The sequence below is a fragment of the Falco cherrug genome, chromosome 4, assembly GCF_023634085.1.
Source record: "Falco cherrug isolate bFalChe1 chromosome 4, bFalChe1.pri, whole genome shotgun sequence".
Lineage (NCBI taxonomy): Eukaryota > Metazoa > Chordata > Aves > Falconiformes > Falconidae > Falco > Falco cherrug.
In genome coordinates, this window is record NC_073700.1 from 107,870,128 (window position 1) to 107,883,167 (window position 13,040).

The 13,040-nt window shown below is 38.0% G+C and overlaps 1 protein-coding gene across 2 annotated transcripts in view; it reads left to right on the forward strand.

Annotated features, from left to right (window-relative positions):
* The window catches only part of RFTN1 (raftlin, lipid raft linker 1), a 100,427-nt gene that overhangs the window by 39,866 nt on the left and 47,521 nt on the right, over positions 1-13,040 (forward strand). For both annotated transcript variants that reach the window (XM_055708739.1, XM_005445798.4), the window contains exons 3-4: positions 669-855; positions 10,642-10,750. In XM_055708739.1, coding sequence (XP_055564714.1) covers positions 669-855; positions 10,642-10,750 — 296 coding nt within the window. The remainder of the gene's footprint in view (positions 1-668; positions 856-10,641; positions 10,751-13,040) is intronic.

Here is a 13,040-nt window from a genome sequence, read left to right on the forward strand (position 1 = left end):
AGGAAGGCATAAAACCCCCCAGTAAGCAGACTGGGGAAGGACTATGTTCATGTACAAGGTCTCGTCCTCATCTCTAATACGTGTAGGTTTGCTTAAACCCTGAGTTATAAAGTTTAGTGTCTTATTCTGAAACAAAGTACTCTTTAGACATCTTGGTAGGTATTTAATCTCAACAGCATTTTGTGTCAGCGATCTCTTAGTCTGATAGTACAGCTTTCATGTAGATGGAATATTTTGTTTATTGCTTTTGAATTTGACATGTTCTACCTTCGTTGACTCTCCCCTTTTTCTTGTTTTATATTTTTGACTCATGGCTTGCTGTCCTCAACTGGCATTACTATGACAACTACTAAAAATTAGAATATCTTTTGACCAACTGCCTTGTTTTTACTAAATCCTCCACTTCGTCTCTGCCAGACTACATAGTGAATTTGGCATTTTAATGTATCTGACTTCTTGTTTAATTGCAGCAGTCTCTTGTGTGAGACAAGTCCTTCGCCAAGACAGCCTGCTTAAAATCTGAAATATAAAATGGGCTTCAGGAAGGGTCAATTTCTGTGTTAATATTGTAGATCAGTGTGAAGCTTGCTTGATTCTGAAGAGCCTGAGCTTAAAAAACCGTGATAGTCCAGTGTAGGATTATTGACCAATTTCTTTTTTGTTTCCAGCTGAGCTGCCAGGATCATCTGCAATCAAGCTCTCCTCTTTGCGTGATCTTCCAGCTCAGCTGCAAGAATTGTACCAGCAGGGCTTTGTCTTGGCTGCTGTCCACCCTTTCGTGCAACCAACTGATGAAAAAGAGAAAACTCCCCAGGAACAAATCTTCAGGGCTGTGCTTATCAAGAAAACAGAAAGGTAAAGCACTTCCAATGAACTGGGATAAAAATAGACAATGTGATTTCCTGCTGAGTTTTGACCTACATCAGGAAATTACAGCAGAGTTTACTGTGCAAGACTTGATTTTTTTTTTTTTCTTTTTTTCTTTGGGCTTGAATAAGCTTAACATGTTCTTCATCTTTACAATTCATCTGCAGTTTGGCAGATGACTCGGAGAATAAAAAGCTGAAATGTGGTCCATATTTTGGGATGCATTGTCGTGAGAGGGAAACAAACAAGCCCTGCGCCTGACAATTTGTGATGATGGTCCTGTTGGTACCCTTTAAGAGTTTATTAGATTAAATTAAGACAGAAGAAATGTTTGCTTAGAAAAGGCATACTTATGGTTACAGTTAATGCAATTAATTTGAGAACTGCAGTACTAATGCATACTTCTTAAATTTATGCCTAGACTTTAGGCTCATCTTTCCTCTAAACAATACAAGTTCATTTAATTTTTCAGTGGGTGGAAACTCCCTAAATAAAAAGATGACTCCCCTATTTTGTTTAGTCTCTTAAAATGTATTAGGAGTGTTTTATGTAATCAAAGTCTGAAGATGAATAAACAAACAGGAATAATGTTCTTTTATGTTTTAATCTGGATTTAAAAAAAAATAATCAATAGAATGTGCTCCTAAGTAGCCCAGAAGAAAATTAGAATGTGAATATTCATAAACATATTTATGATTTTTAATTAATGATTTAAAACATAATTTAATGTTATCTGACCGCTCACAACTCTCTAGCTAGCTGTGTTGTTGCAGCCCTTCTGTACGGTTTTCCTACGTTAGTTGCATTCCCCAGTCCACCCCTTCTTACAGTGACCTGTACTGAAGGCTGGGGATAACTAAACCTCTATTTGTCAATCCTCTCTCTTTATGCTGACGCTTGAAAGAAAGGATGTAACTGTTTTAGATACCTTTTTAAAACTGAAGTAAAACCACTATTCAATTTGCTACAGCCTGGTAATCAATCGGTAGCAATTATAGATGGGGTTGAACTTCAGTCTGTGACCTAAGGAGAAAGTTTTGCATTTCATTAGCAAATATATGTGGGCGTTGGGGGTCACAGGCAACTTTAGTTTCTAAAATAACTCTCAGTTTACCTTGTCTTGCTTTTAGTTTTATTACTACAGAGCTTCATGCTGGCTTGCCTGATATTATTGTTTAAAGGGTTTCCATTCCATAAAACGTTTGGCTGAACAATGGATTTCCTGAGTAATGCTGGGCTGAGCTTGCCTGGTTTTGGGGCCTTGCTTTCCCTGCCTGCGGAATACCCTGCTGCAAATAATGAAAGTATTTACATGCATAAGTTGGCAATGTTAAGTAAGCGCTTAAGCACTTCTGCTGGACTGGGGTCCAAGGGTTCAGCATCATCCAGGACTAAGCTGTGAAGACATCAGGGGGAAGCAGCACCCTTCTCAGCAGAGCGATCTTCTCTTCAAGCCAGAGCGCTCCGTGTGTCACTGCTGTCTTGTACCGTATCCAGTAGTTTACATCTGTGCAGAATGATTCTGAAAGAGTACAAAATCTTAATTGCCTACTCACTCACTTGGGTGCCAGTGTTTCACACACTCTAGACAGCTGTAAATGACTGTACAAAATTGAAGACAGCAGAGAGTCTTGAACCAATTAGATTTCCTTTTACATTCACACTCCATTTCTTTGCATTCTCTTATCTGTCACTTCTGACTGCCTAGGGAAGCGGAAGAGACTCGGTGCAGCGGGAAAAAACAGAGAAGTACCAGAAAGGGAAATGACATCAGTTTGGTGTTTCATGTAGTAGTTTAAATGTTCCTGAGTTTGGCTGAGAGAATGGGAGAAGCTGTGAAGTTCCTTCCATAGTGTGTGGGTGCAATGAGTGTTTGCATTGCCAAGTGCAATGAAGGCAGGTGGGTGTTGCAGATTTTAGATGACTATGGCCTGCATAGAGATTATCACATTCCACTGACAGCGGGGGCGAAAACAAAAATGCAACAGGAGGAAAAAAAAAAAAAAGACATACTGTTATTTTTTTTTATTAACCATTCTTGTTACACTGTCAATTTTACTTTTTTTTTTTTTTTTTTTTTTTTTTTTTTTTTCCCCACTGAGGACTATCAGGTCTCTGGCAGTTGTAGGCTGTCTCTATATAAAACAGTTGAAGTCTTGGGTCACGGTTAAGGTCTGCTTAGTATTTGTGTTGATCGGATGAGTGTTTATTTCTGTCATAAGATTTTAGGAGTGTAAGTAGTCCAGGTACCGTTGTAGGATCGTTAGTAACATTATTTATGCTTTGATGTACAAAGTGGTCCCCTGCTGTTTTCCGTAATGGTGGTGCCAGGCGTTCATGGGGAGCCAAGGAGTCATAAAAAGCTCTGTGCCTTGGTGTGGGGCCCACTCTGCAAAAAACCTGAGGCTGTAGCTCCTTTTTTACTGCAGGTGTTTTACCATGGATGGCTCCAGTGCTACATGCTTCATATGTCAGCTGTCTGGCAGGTGCCGGGTACATATATCTCACCTTGCTATTTTTGTTGCCTGAATGGAACAGAAATGAAACTGTTGTATTAGTGCCTCTTTAGTACAGCAATATCAATTCTGTGTATACAGAGACAGAACTGAACTCTTGTATTGGTCTTTAATCGGTGTTGCATCTTTATATGTCGGTTTTTTTGTTTTAAAATGAATACTGTTGACTCGTATTTTGAGGGCTTAGTGTTACAGCACTGCCTCTCAAAAGGTAAGAAGAGGCTATACTGGCTGCAGCACATGTCGTGTGTCAGGAACCACATGCTGCTGCTGTCACTGAGACTTGCAGTACCTTAGTTTGTTGAAGAGTAAAATGGAAGAAATAGCACTTAGACATATTATGCGTTAAAACTCATGAAAAAAGTACCTATTAGTGTTGTTACTCCGATTTTGCTTTCGTCCTGGAGTTTTAAAGTACTCACTGTAAATTTGCGGTGTCATTGTACATTTAAGGTGACTTTTAAAGTTACTACAACGGTTTTGTGTTTGATCTGCACTGATATGTACATGCCTTCATTATCTTAGCTGTCTAATGATTTCTGGTAAATAAGGAAGTGGAAGTCATTCCTGCTCTAGGACATTTAAAGAAACACATTCCTAACGTATATGGAAGCTGTAAATATTGAAAAGCAAGGTTTGTTCCTTGGAAATGTTAGGGAGAATATGAAAATAAAGGACAGATTTATTTTTGAAACATCTACACTTTTTGCAGTGCAAACAATTGTATTAAGTTCAATTAAAGTAAATGAAGTCATGTAGGAGTGTTTAATTCTTTAGAGGCACTTGGCATGAAGGTAGTTTACCAAGTAGCTGAAGGACTCTGCCATTGCTCTTATTAAATTGAATGTAATAAATTTTAAATATTTCTGTAGCACCTAATTGCATTGTGGACACTAGCCAGTTGATTTGGTTTGGAAGTTGAATAGAATAAGTCAGATAAGAGAATAATAACTTCAATGTTCCGGTGGATACTTTCTATCTCTAAATTTCAATGGACATCTTAATTAAAAAGCAATTGGCTTTTACTGTCGGTGCTGTATACTTGAGTTTCTCAGAGAACACATAAAATAATATGCAAAGAAAAATCTTCAAGCCCAGGTTTTTAGGGCTTTTTTTTTTTTTGGCTGAAGGCTCCAGGTGTGCAGTATAGTCCCTGGCCTCCTGGTTTGCATTGGTTCACACTTGAGAAAAGTTGGTTCACACTGATTTATGCTTGAAGACAAGAATCTCAGGAAGGGGGATGTATGGTGGTACCCTGGAAAGCATGAACATGTGACAGCACGTCTCTCCTGGTGGAAGGGACAGGGGAAGGTCTGTGCATTTGGAAAGTTCTGGCTAACCAAGATAAGGAGAGTAGCATGGATTTCATGTATGTTCCCCCAAGGAACAGAGATGGTTAGGTCTTCTTGCATGTAATGACCTTTCTTTCTTTGCCTTTTTATTTCCATACTCACTAGTTTTTAATATAAGACACCTAAAACAGAGATTTTTATGTGCATTACTATTTTGGAGAGCTTGTGGCTGAAGAAATTGCAGTCAGCCTTTGAACAAAATTGTAATAAAATCATAGCACAAAACTGCTCTAATTTATTCCCAGTGCCCCGTAGTGTCACTCCCCTGTCTGGTATCTTAAAGATTCTAAATTTAATGTCCATTAAAATGTTTTGATTTCTCTTTCTAAATACTGTGCACTAGAAAACAAGTTCCATTCTCTTCCAGTAGGAAAGAGACATGGTCCAGGCTCATAAACGGTCTGCTTAGAGCATCTGCAAATATGTCAGAACTATCCTATTTCACCACAGGAGAGTGGCAGGGGATATAAATTGAATTCCAAAGAGGTCTGTCTTTCTGTTGTTCCATCTATCTCCTAGGACATACCCTTCTACAGATTTTGCCTCCAATCAGTAAAGCAATCGGCAGGGAAACATTAGTAGACTAAGTAGTATAATTTAAGAGTAATTTTTTTTTAGAGTAGACTTCTATGTTTACCTCAAGCAACTTTGCAGCTGTTTTCCCTTTCTGTAAAATAATGAGGTGTCAGGTGTTCCAGTGATTCATTTGATGAGATGATTCTGATTCTATTTCTATAATTTCCCTATACCAATTAATCCCGATGAAATGTAAACTGTCATCACTAGGCCAAAAATAATTGTATTTATCTGCAAAAGAATTTGACAGAGTGAGTTCAAAAGTTTAATAGTAAAACAGGATTTTTACAGGGTTGGGGTTTTTTTTGTTGGTATGCAATGTTAATTCCAAGTGGTTTCAATTAATGGCATCTTCTGAGATACAGCTAAATTTTTGTGTCCTTTGTGTCATTTTAAAGTCTGGATTTACAGAAAATTTAGAAAATGGGTTTATAGAAAACGTAAAGTGGCGTGGTGTAAATGCAAAAGACTGAAATGGCTTAAACATGCAATGTGAAATGACTTAAACAAAACAGTAGTCATTGTATTGCTTCTTTGATGCTATGTTTGTATTTCCATTTGTCAGTGTCCACTTGGTATTTGCTTAATTATGTTAACTGGAGGGGAAATTCTGTTCTTTCACACCTGAAAAACCAACTCTCTCACTCTTTTTCCAGTCATACTAAACTCCCCTCGTAATATAGCAGTGAACAGCCCTTCCCATGAATAAAAGGAAACCTGTATTGTACTAAGGAATGGATGAAATATGAAAAGACATAATTATGTAGGGAAGAAGCAGCAGCCCCCATAAGTGTTATGCTTTGTGAAGTCTTGGTTTGGTCCTCTGGCATTTGGATTTGCACATTTGCCTTCCAGAGGCAAAGGAAAATGTTTCTAAAACATTCTCACACCTTCTAGCCCCCAAAAGCTTTTCTTCTGTTCAAGCTTTTTTGCTAGTCACTGGAAACAGGGAGTTCTTCCTCTGGCTTTCTGTGGAATTTAGTGCATAGAGCCTTGAGCCATGACTGGTGCCTCTGCCTAGCAAGTCTGTCTTTGAGTTTGTGATGGATATTTCTATGTGAAAATTTCACGCTCTATGTGAAAATTTTTCATGCCACGTTTGACCTTCAGTGGCACATCCCTGTATAAAATGCACACAGTGGCCTGGAGCTTTCTTGGAGTGCGCGCTCTGCCTCATCAGCTGCGCCCCCTGCTCCGATGTCATTTGCAAACTTGGCAAGAGGCACACCTTGTCCCCTCCTCTGTGGCATCGATGAACATGTTCAACGTGACATGTCCCTGGTTGCAGACCCCTGGATGGGGACTCCACTAGTCACTGGCCTCCAGATGGGGCATCACCATTAACCATGGAACTGTTTTCACTCCTCTGGTTTTCCAGCCTATAGTATCCTAACTTGCATACAAGAATAGTGTGGGAGCCAGTGCCAAACCTCTTGCTAAAATTGCCTCCAATGACAGCCACTTGCGTCCCTCCACTCTTCCACAAACCCGCTCGTTTTAACACCAGAGGCCATCAGGTTAGTCAGGTATGATCTACCCTTGCTACACCTGTGCTGACTGTTCCCAGTCCCCTTCTCCTTCACCCCTGAAATGTGCTACAGAAGACCCCTAGGACCTCCAGCTGAAGGAAGGTGTTTTACAATGACACAATCTGACAAAAAATGTCAGTGATCTACTGTAGTGCTGCTGTGCTTGCTTGAGTTGATGAAAGTAGATACTTTGCATTGGTACAATGTATTTTTAATGTAAATGTAAATGCGTGTGTGTGTGTATGTGTATCTATTTGGTTTTCACATAGGATTTAATCTTGAAGACGTCAAATGTCAGACTTTGTCTTCATCAGCGTTAGGATCATACACATTTTGTGTGCAAATGCAGCGTGTGTTGTTGCTCTCAGCAGGCTGATTTCAGCTTGCTGAAAAAATAATATTTATTCCATACCCAAGAGTCAACAGATATCTTCCTTTAGCTCGAGGGACAATGGCTTGAGTTTTTAAAGCTTGTTATTTGTTTCAAGTTCAAAGAAATACATATTTCCTCACAATAACTTCTAACATTCACCCAAAATAAATGTTCTTTCATCTGTGTTCTCAAAATTATAAACACTGCACGTTAAAGATGCCTATGTATCCATATGTGCCTGCACTTTTCTCAAGAAACTCTATAGACAGACATTAAAAAAAGTTTATAAAAATTTACTAACAAATAATATATATTCCAGTGACAAAGTTTCCTATATGAGAAAATTCCTAGTAAAGAAAATGTTTAGGTAATAAAGTTAAAACAGTGTCACGTGGATTAGAGATGAGGTTGTCATAATACAATATACCTGCTTTTATTTTTATAAAACCCTGGGTGTTTGTTGGGTGGGCATCATAAAACCTTTGCGTTTTTAATTTTTGCCTTCTTGGTTTTCAGATACTCTAGTTTTACTAGGTTTTTAACCTGAAATTATCCAGATACCAACCGTTCTGGTTAATCATCTGGATGTGGGCTTGGTTTTTTGTAACGTAGATCAGTTTGTTGTAAAAGTACAGTTGCATTTTGAACTGTAGAGCTGTTCCTACATAGTGGAAAATCTCAAAACTGCACTTATATTCTTAGCATAACCTTAATCAAATAGTCATTTTGGAGAGTCTGCACAGCTTACAAGTGTGCTTATTGGCTTGCCGAGTTTATGGGCATGGAGAACATCGGGAAGATTAGGACCAAATGTTGGCTCCCTCATTTCCTTCTTGTATCTGAAAAGGATTGGAAATCCAGTTTGTAACAGACACTGAGTTGTCAGCTTTAATAGTTACTGTGTAAGTTACTGGTACTCTACAGCCGGTTATGGTTTATCTACCATGAAATGGCGCTTAACTGCAAACAGCTGTGCAGGAAATGACAGCCTACTGAAACAACCATCGTAAAATATTTTTGGCCAGTGAACTCCCCATTATAAATGAATATCTTATTTATTCTATGTATTTTCTTCTTCTTTAGTGGCACTAGAGGTCCTATTTAGGATTCAAGATGCCACTGTCTTTAAGTCTGTGGTACTCAGCCTTTTCTGTAATGCTTGAGGGTGCCCTCCTCCCCTGGGCTGCAAACGCCGTCCCCCTGTACAGCACCAGGCTGATGTTCCCTCTCAGCTCTTCGCAACACCATGGTTAAGATGGCCATGGTGGTCACTGAGGGTACCTACGGTGACAGAAAAATCCTTCTTCAGAAAAATCAATGGAGAGAAACAAATGATGAAGTCTTTAATGAAGAAAAACATAGCTGAGGGTGTATAAGATACAGTGAATTTTTCTGTCAGTCTCCACGATTAACCAGTGGTTTGTCCTCTTCTGGGGCGGCAGGCAGGAGACTGCCCTTCCCCACTGTAGGTGAAGTGCTGGTGGTGTTTGCACTGTCCCTTCTGTTCCCTCAGGTATCGCAAAATGTGTCGTAGTGAGCACAAGGTGTTGTAATGTGTCAGGGTGTACCAGCTTCTCTGGTTTGTCTTCGTTTCCAACACGAGTGCAGCATTACTGTGTCCAGTTGTGCTTCTTTCAGAGCTGGGCCATTTCTAATTAACCCAGGGATTTTTTTATTAAAGGAACAAAGGTAATTAAAATAACTCGAATATTTGCAGACAATGAAGGGGGGAAGATTCAGTTTTCCAACCTAGGAGGAGGGAAGGAAGAGGAAGAAGTCACTGACTGTACATCCAGAAGAAAAGGAAGATCTTTCAAACTGTTGGGGCTTATACATTTTTGTAACTAAACTTATCTCAGCATTTCTATTTTTCTTGCTTTTGTTGAGAAATTGTATATGATGGGAAAGTGGAAACGAAAACCATTGTTTTAATTTTAAAATATATTACATATTGGACCCCCAGTAACTTCCAGAGATATAAAACTGATAACCCAATAAGCCGTACTCTGGAGTCTCTTATTTCTCAAATGATTACTCTCGGTCCTTCTTCAGAAGAGAACGGGGGATGCAAGTGCAGGGACAGGACTGAAGCAGGAGATCTGAGCTCTACTCTTGACTTTTCCTCTGACTTCTGTGATCTTGATAGATGTGCATATTTGGGGGGTCCTAATTCATAGTCTGGAAGGAAAGTGGTCCCGAAAGTAGTCCCATTAAATGAATAAACCCAAAACTATAATAATTTCTGTTCAGTATAGAATTTACCTGTAGTTATATTTAGCTAATTCTCTATGTTTATGCTAATAATATTCAAAGGGGTTGAGAGACTTCTGTGATCTTTGTGAAATACTTTATGATTCATATCTGAAATGTATTGTTTATTGTATAGAGGCTGGAAAGAATTTCTTGCCCACCTGGATTTACTCAGAAAATTATTTTGTGGTCTGTGACATCCACAGCTATTTATTATTTTCATACGAAAAACTATGACTTTTGTTTTTGACAGAATAGGCTCTTAGATTTTTCTACCAGTATAGACAAAGACTTGCTTTTAACATATCTGGACATGTTTTACTTGAAAGCATGGAAAATTCTTTTTGGTAGTATAAAGTACTTCTGTTGGAAGGTTTTAACTAAAGATTCTGTAGCCTTCAGTAGGATCTGTTACGTGTGTTCTGTAAAATAATGTTCCTAACAGGGTGCCGTGGTATTTGATGGAATTTCTTTCATGAGCCCTAGTGAAGTTTAGAGGAAGAATTCACTGTCTCCTGTTTCCTTAAATATTCACAAGCAGCAAGTGTATTTCAAAGTAAGTGCTAGTTAAAGGAGAAAAAATAAACAGGTCATTTTAAGCAGTTGCAGCAAGAATCACTGTATTTTTATGGATATAATCTGTATCACAGATAACTCTTACTCCTTTCAAAGAAGCTGGGAATGGGTCCTCCAAAAACTGCAGAAAATCAGAGCCCAGGGAGCCATTGAGGGGGAGAGGGGGAATTAGGAGACAGTGGTTCAAGGGCAAGCTTCACTCTTCCTTATACCTGTGTAAACCTCACCAATATATGTGGGGCCCAGAGCATCTGTCAGCTCATTGCACTGGAACCCGCTTTCTGCGTGTTCTGAGTTGCGTCACCTCTGCATCTCCTTGATACCAGGTTGACAAAGTGTTTCTTGGACAGATAAAGAAATTTGGAAGTCCCCAAGACATTCCACCATCCGCAGTCATTGGTATGATTTCTTTCCCTAGCAATTAAGTGAGATGCTGTAGCTGCTGCTTGTCAGAACTGTGTTGAGCTCAATGGAGTCAATGTACCGGGGCTGAAGTTCTGTCTAAAGTTTAGCTTTCCGTGAGAAATGTTTATAAAGGACGTGTCTGGGTATCCAGTGTTAACAACAGAAACTAATTCTTTTTTTCCTGTCTGCCTGTTTAGGTCTTCAAAAGCTGATGTCCATAGTGAAGGATATGTCTTGGAGGTAGAATGCTGCTCCTCTTTAAACCAACTTTCAGACAAAAAGGAGATACCTGATTTTATTAAGAAAGTGAGTAAAAAAAAAACCACACAACAAAACACTTTTTGGTTTTGCACTATATATAAAACAGTATGATTTTGCACTATAATTATTGCTTCTAGTTCTGTCAGTCTGACAATAGGAATATGTGTACACTTTGTGCAGTTGAAACACTGCAGTAGAATTAGGTGTTTTGTGATTTTAAATATCTGAAGGGCAATTATGTTTATTGAGAGAAAAATAATATTTGATCATATTATTATAGAAACTGACTACAGGAGAATGACCTCTCTCAGATTATATTAATTAGGTCACCAGTGTAGAAGACAGTCCTGTAATAGACATTTTAAGTTGAAACAATATATATAATTTCTGGTTTAGTGTCAAAATATCCTGTTGGATAGTACTGTAGCTAAAAGACCTATTAACTCCCAGAATCCCCCAGATTACTTAAGTTTTGTTTCATTATCACATGATGTTAGTAATTAGAAATGGTACTGGTAAGCTAAAATCCTTTGTCATCCAGAATAGTGTGGCTTTCAATGAACTTTTCTATATGCTGGGGTATTGAAGAGAGACCTGCAATTGTTTATTTGTCGCCTTCTTTTTAAAATTATTTTTGATGCTGTAATATTCTGCCAGACTGGAAATTAGCAGGTTATGTCCATTTTAGTGAAGAGAGATTCATTGTGCATGTTTCAAATTTTGCAGCATCTGTTGTGTCCTATCACATGTTATAAAAACTAGCATTAAATACTATATTTACTTGGCCACATGGTGCAAGGATAGTGTGAGTAGGCATACTCTTCTAGCTTTAATCCATCTTGCAGTGATAATAGTTCAGAAAATTCTGTAAAACAAATTTCATCACAGGCTGTGTGAGCTTGATAGGGACTCAGCTCGACAGACTACGCTCATGTTCAATCTTTCCTTTTTACTGTGAATTGTAAAAACTGGATTAAAAATAATGCAGCTATGACTATATGATCGTCATCATCATACTTAAAGATATACAGATTTTGGTATCAGAACAAACAAAAAGTTTTCTGAACACTTAAGATTGAAAAGTTGGAGTCCAGATTGACTTCAGGTTTTAATGTGGTATTGCACTACTATTCTGATGCTATCTTGGACTCTTACAGTATATTCACACTTAAACAAAGCTGGTGTATTATTGTGTATCAGTTTCAACATGTTTGATTTTGTTCTTCAGTTCTTTCAGTCAGAGTAGAAATAAAGGCTTATCTGTCACAACTGGTAGCAAAATTTTGCATCATTGCAACAGAAAATTTCCTTGCATTTGTAACTTCAGGAAGAGTATGGCTAACATGAAAACAAAATGACAATCTAGGAGTCATCTTATTTCCATAAACATCCAGTTCTGAGACTCTTTAGAATGCTTTTCTAGATACGGCAAAGTTTCTGTTGGTAGAAGCCATTTGATTATGGGGTTATGAATATGCCTTTTTGAAAGATAATAATTTAAATTTTAATAGCCGAAACGTATATTTACTGTTTCTCTGTAGGCTGAGTATGTGTCTCATCCTCAGATGTTTTTTGATGTAGAGGAATTTGAAGTTCTTTGAAGCTGTTGCTGTCAAGTGTGTGGTGTGTCACTGTCTATATCTGATTAAACGCATTGTGAAAGTCTCAACACTTTTATGTAAATCTAACTCGGCGAAACAGGACTTGTTTGGGAGTAGGGATTAATCGTCATATTAACTAATTTGTCTGAGCAACAAAAATGTCCGTTTCTTTTAAGGGCATATAAACCAGATGTTTACAAAAAAAAAAGAAAAATAAAGGCTGTTCTTCAAGGAAAGTAGTAACAAAAAGCTGTTAGAGGGGGCAATCACTTGCTTTTAAAAAAGAACAACCCTATAATTCCTCTCAAACTGTGGAATACAATTGAAGTTAATAGAGTGCTGTAATTGAATAGGCAAATTCTTGATCACAGAGCTTTTCGTAACAGAGGCTTTTAGCACAGGTTTACCATCTTACTGCATTGCAAATTACTATGTTTAAAAAAAAAAAAGATACCAGATAGAGTAGCCATATTTTCAAAACAAATAACAAGTCAAAATTTTCTCGGTGAATTTACTAGAAAAAAACCCACTCTATCCTGGAAAAACTAATTTTTAATATTTTATTATGCACAGATGAGCAAGTATTGTTTACATGGAGTTTGAACAAGGATGCAATTTTAGTGACTACTTTTCTCAATTGACTTTTTGTTGCATTGAAAATGTCTGTCATATTGAATATTAACTGCTTGCTTCTGGCAAACATAAAACAATTCTGCAGTGCCATGCAGCATGGG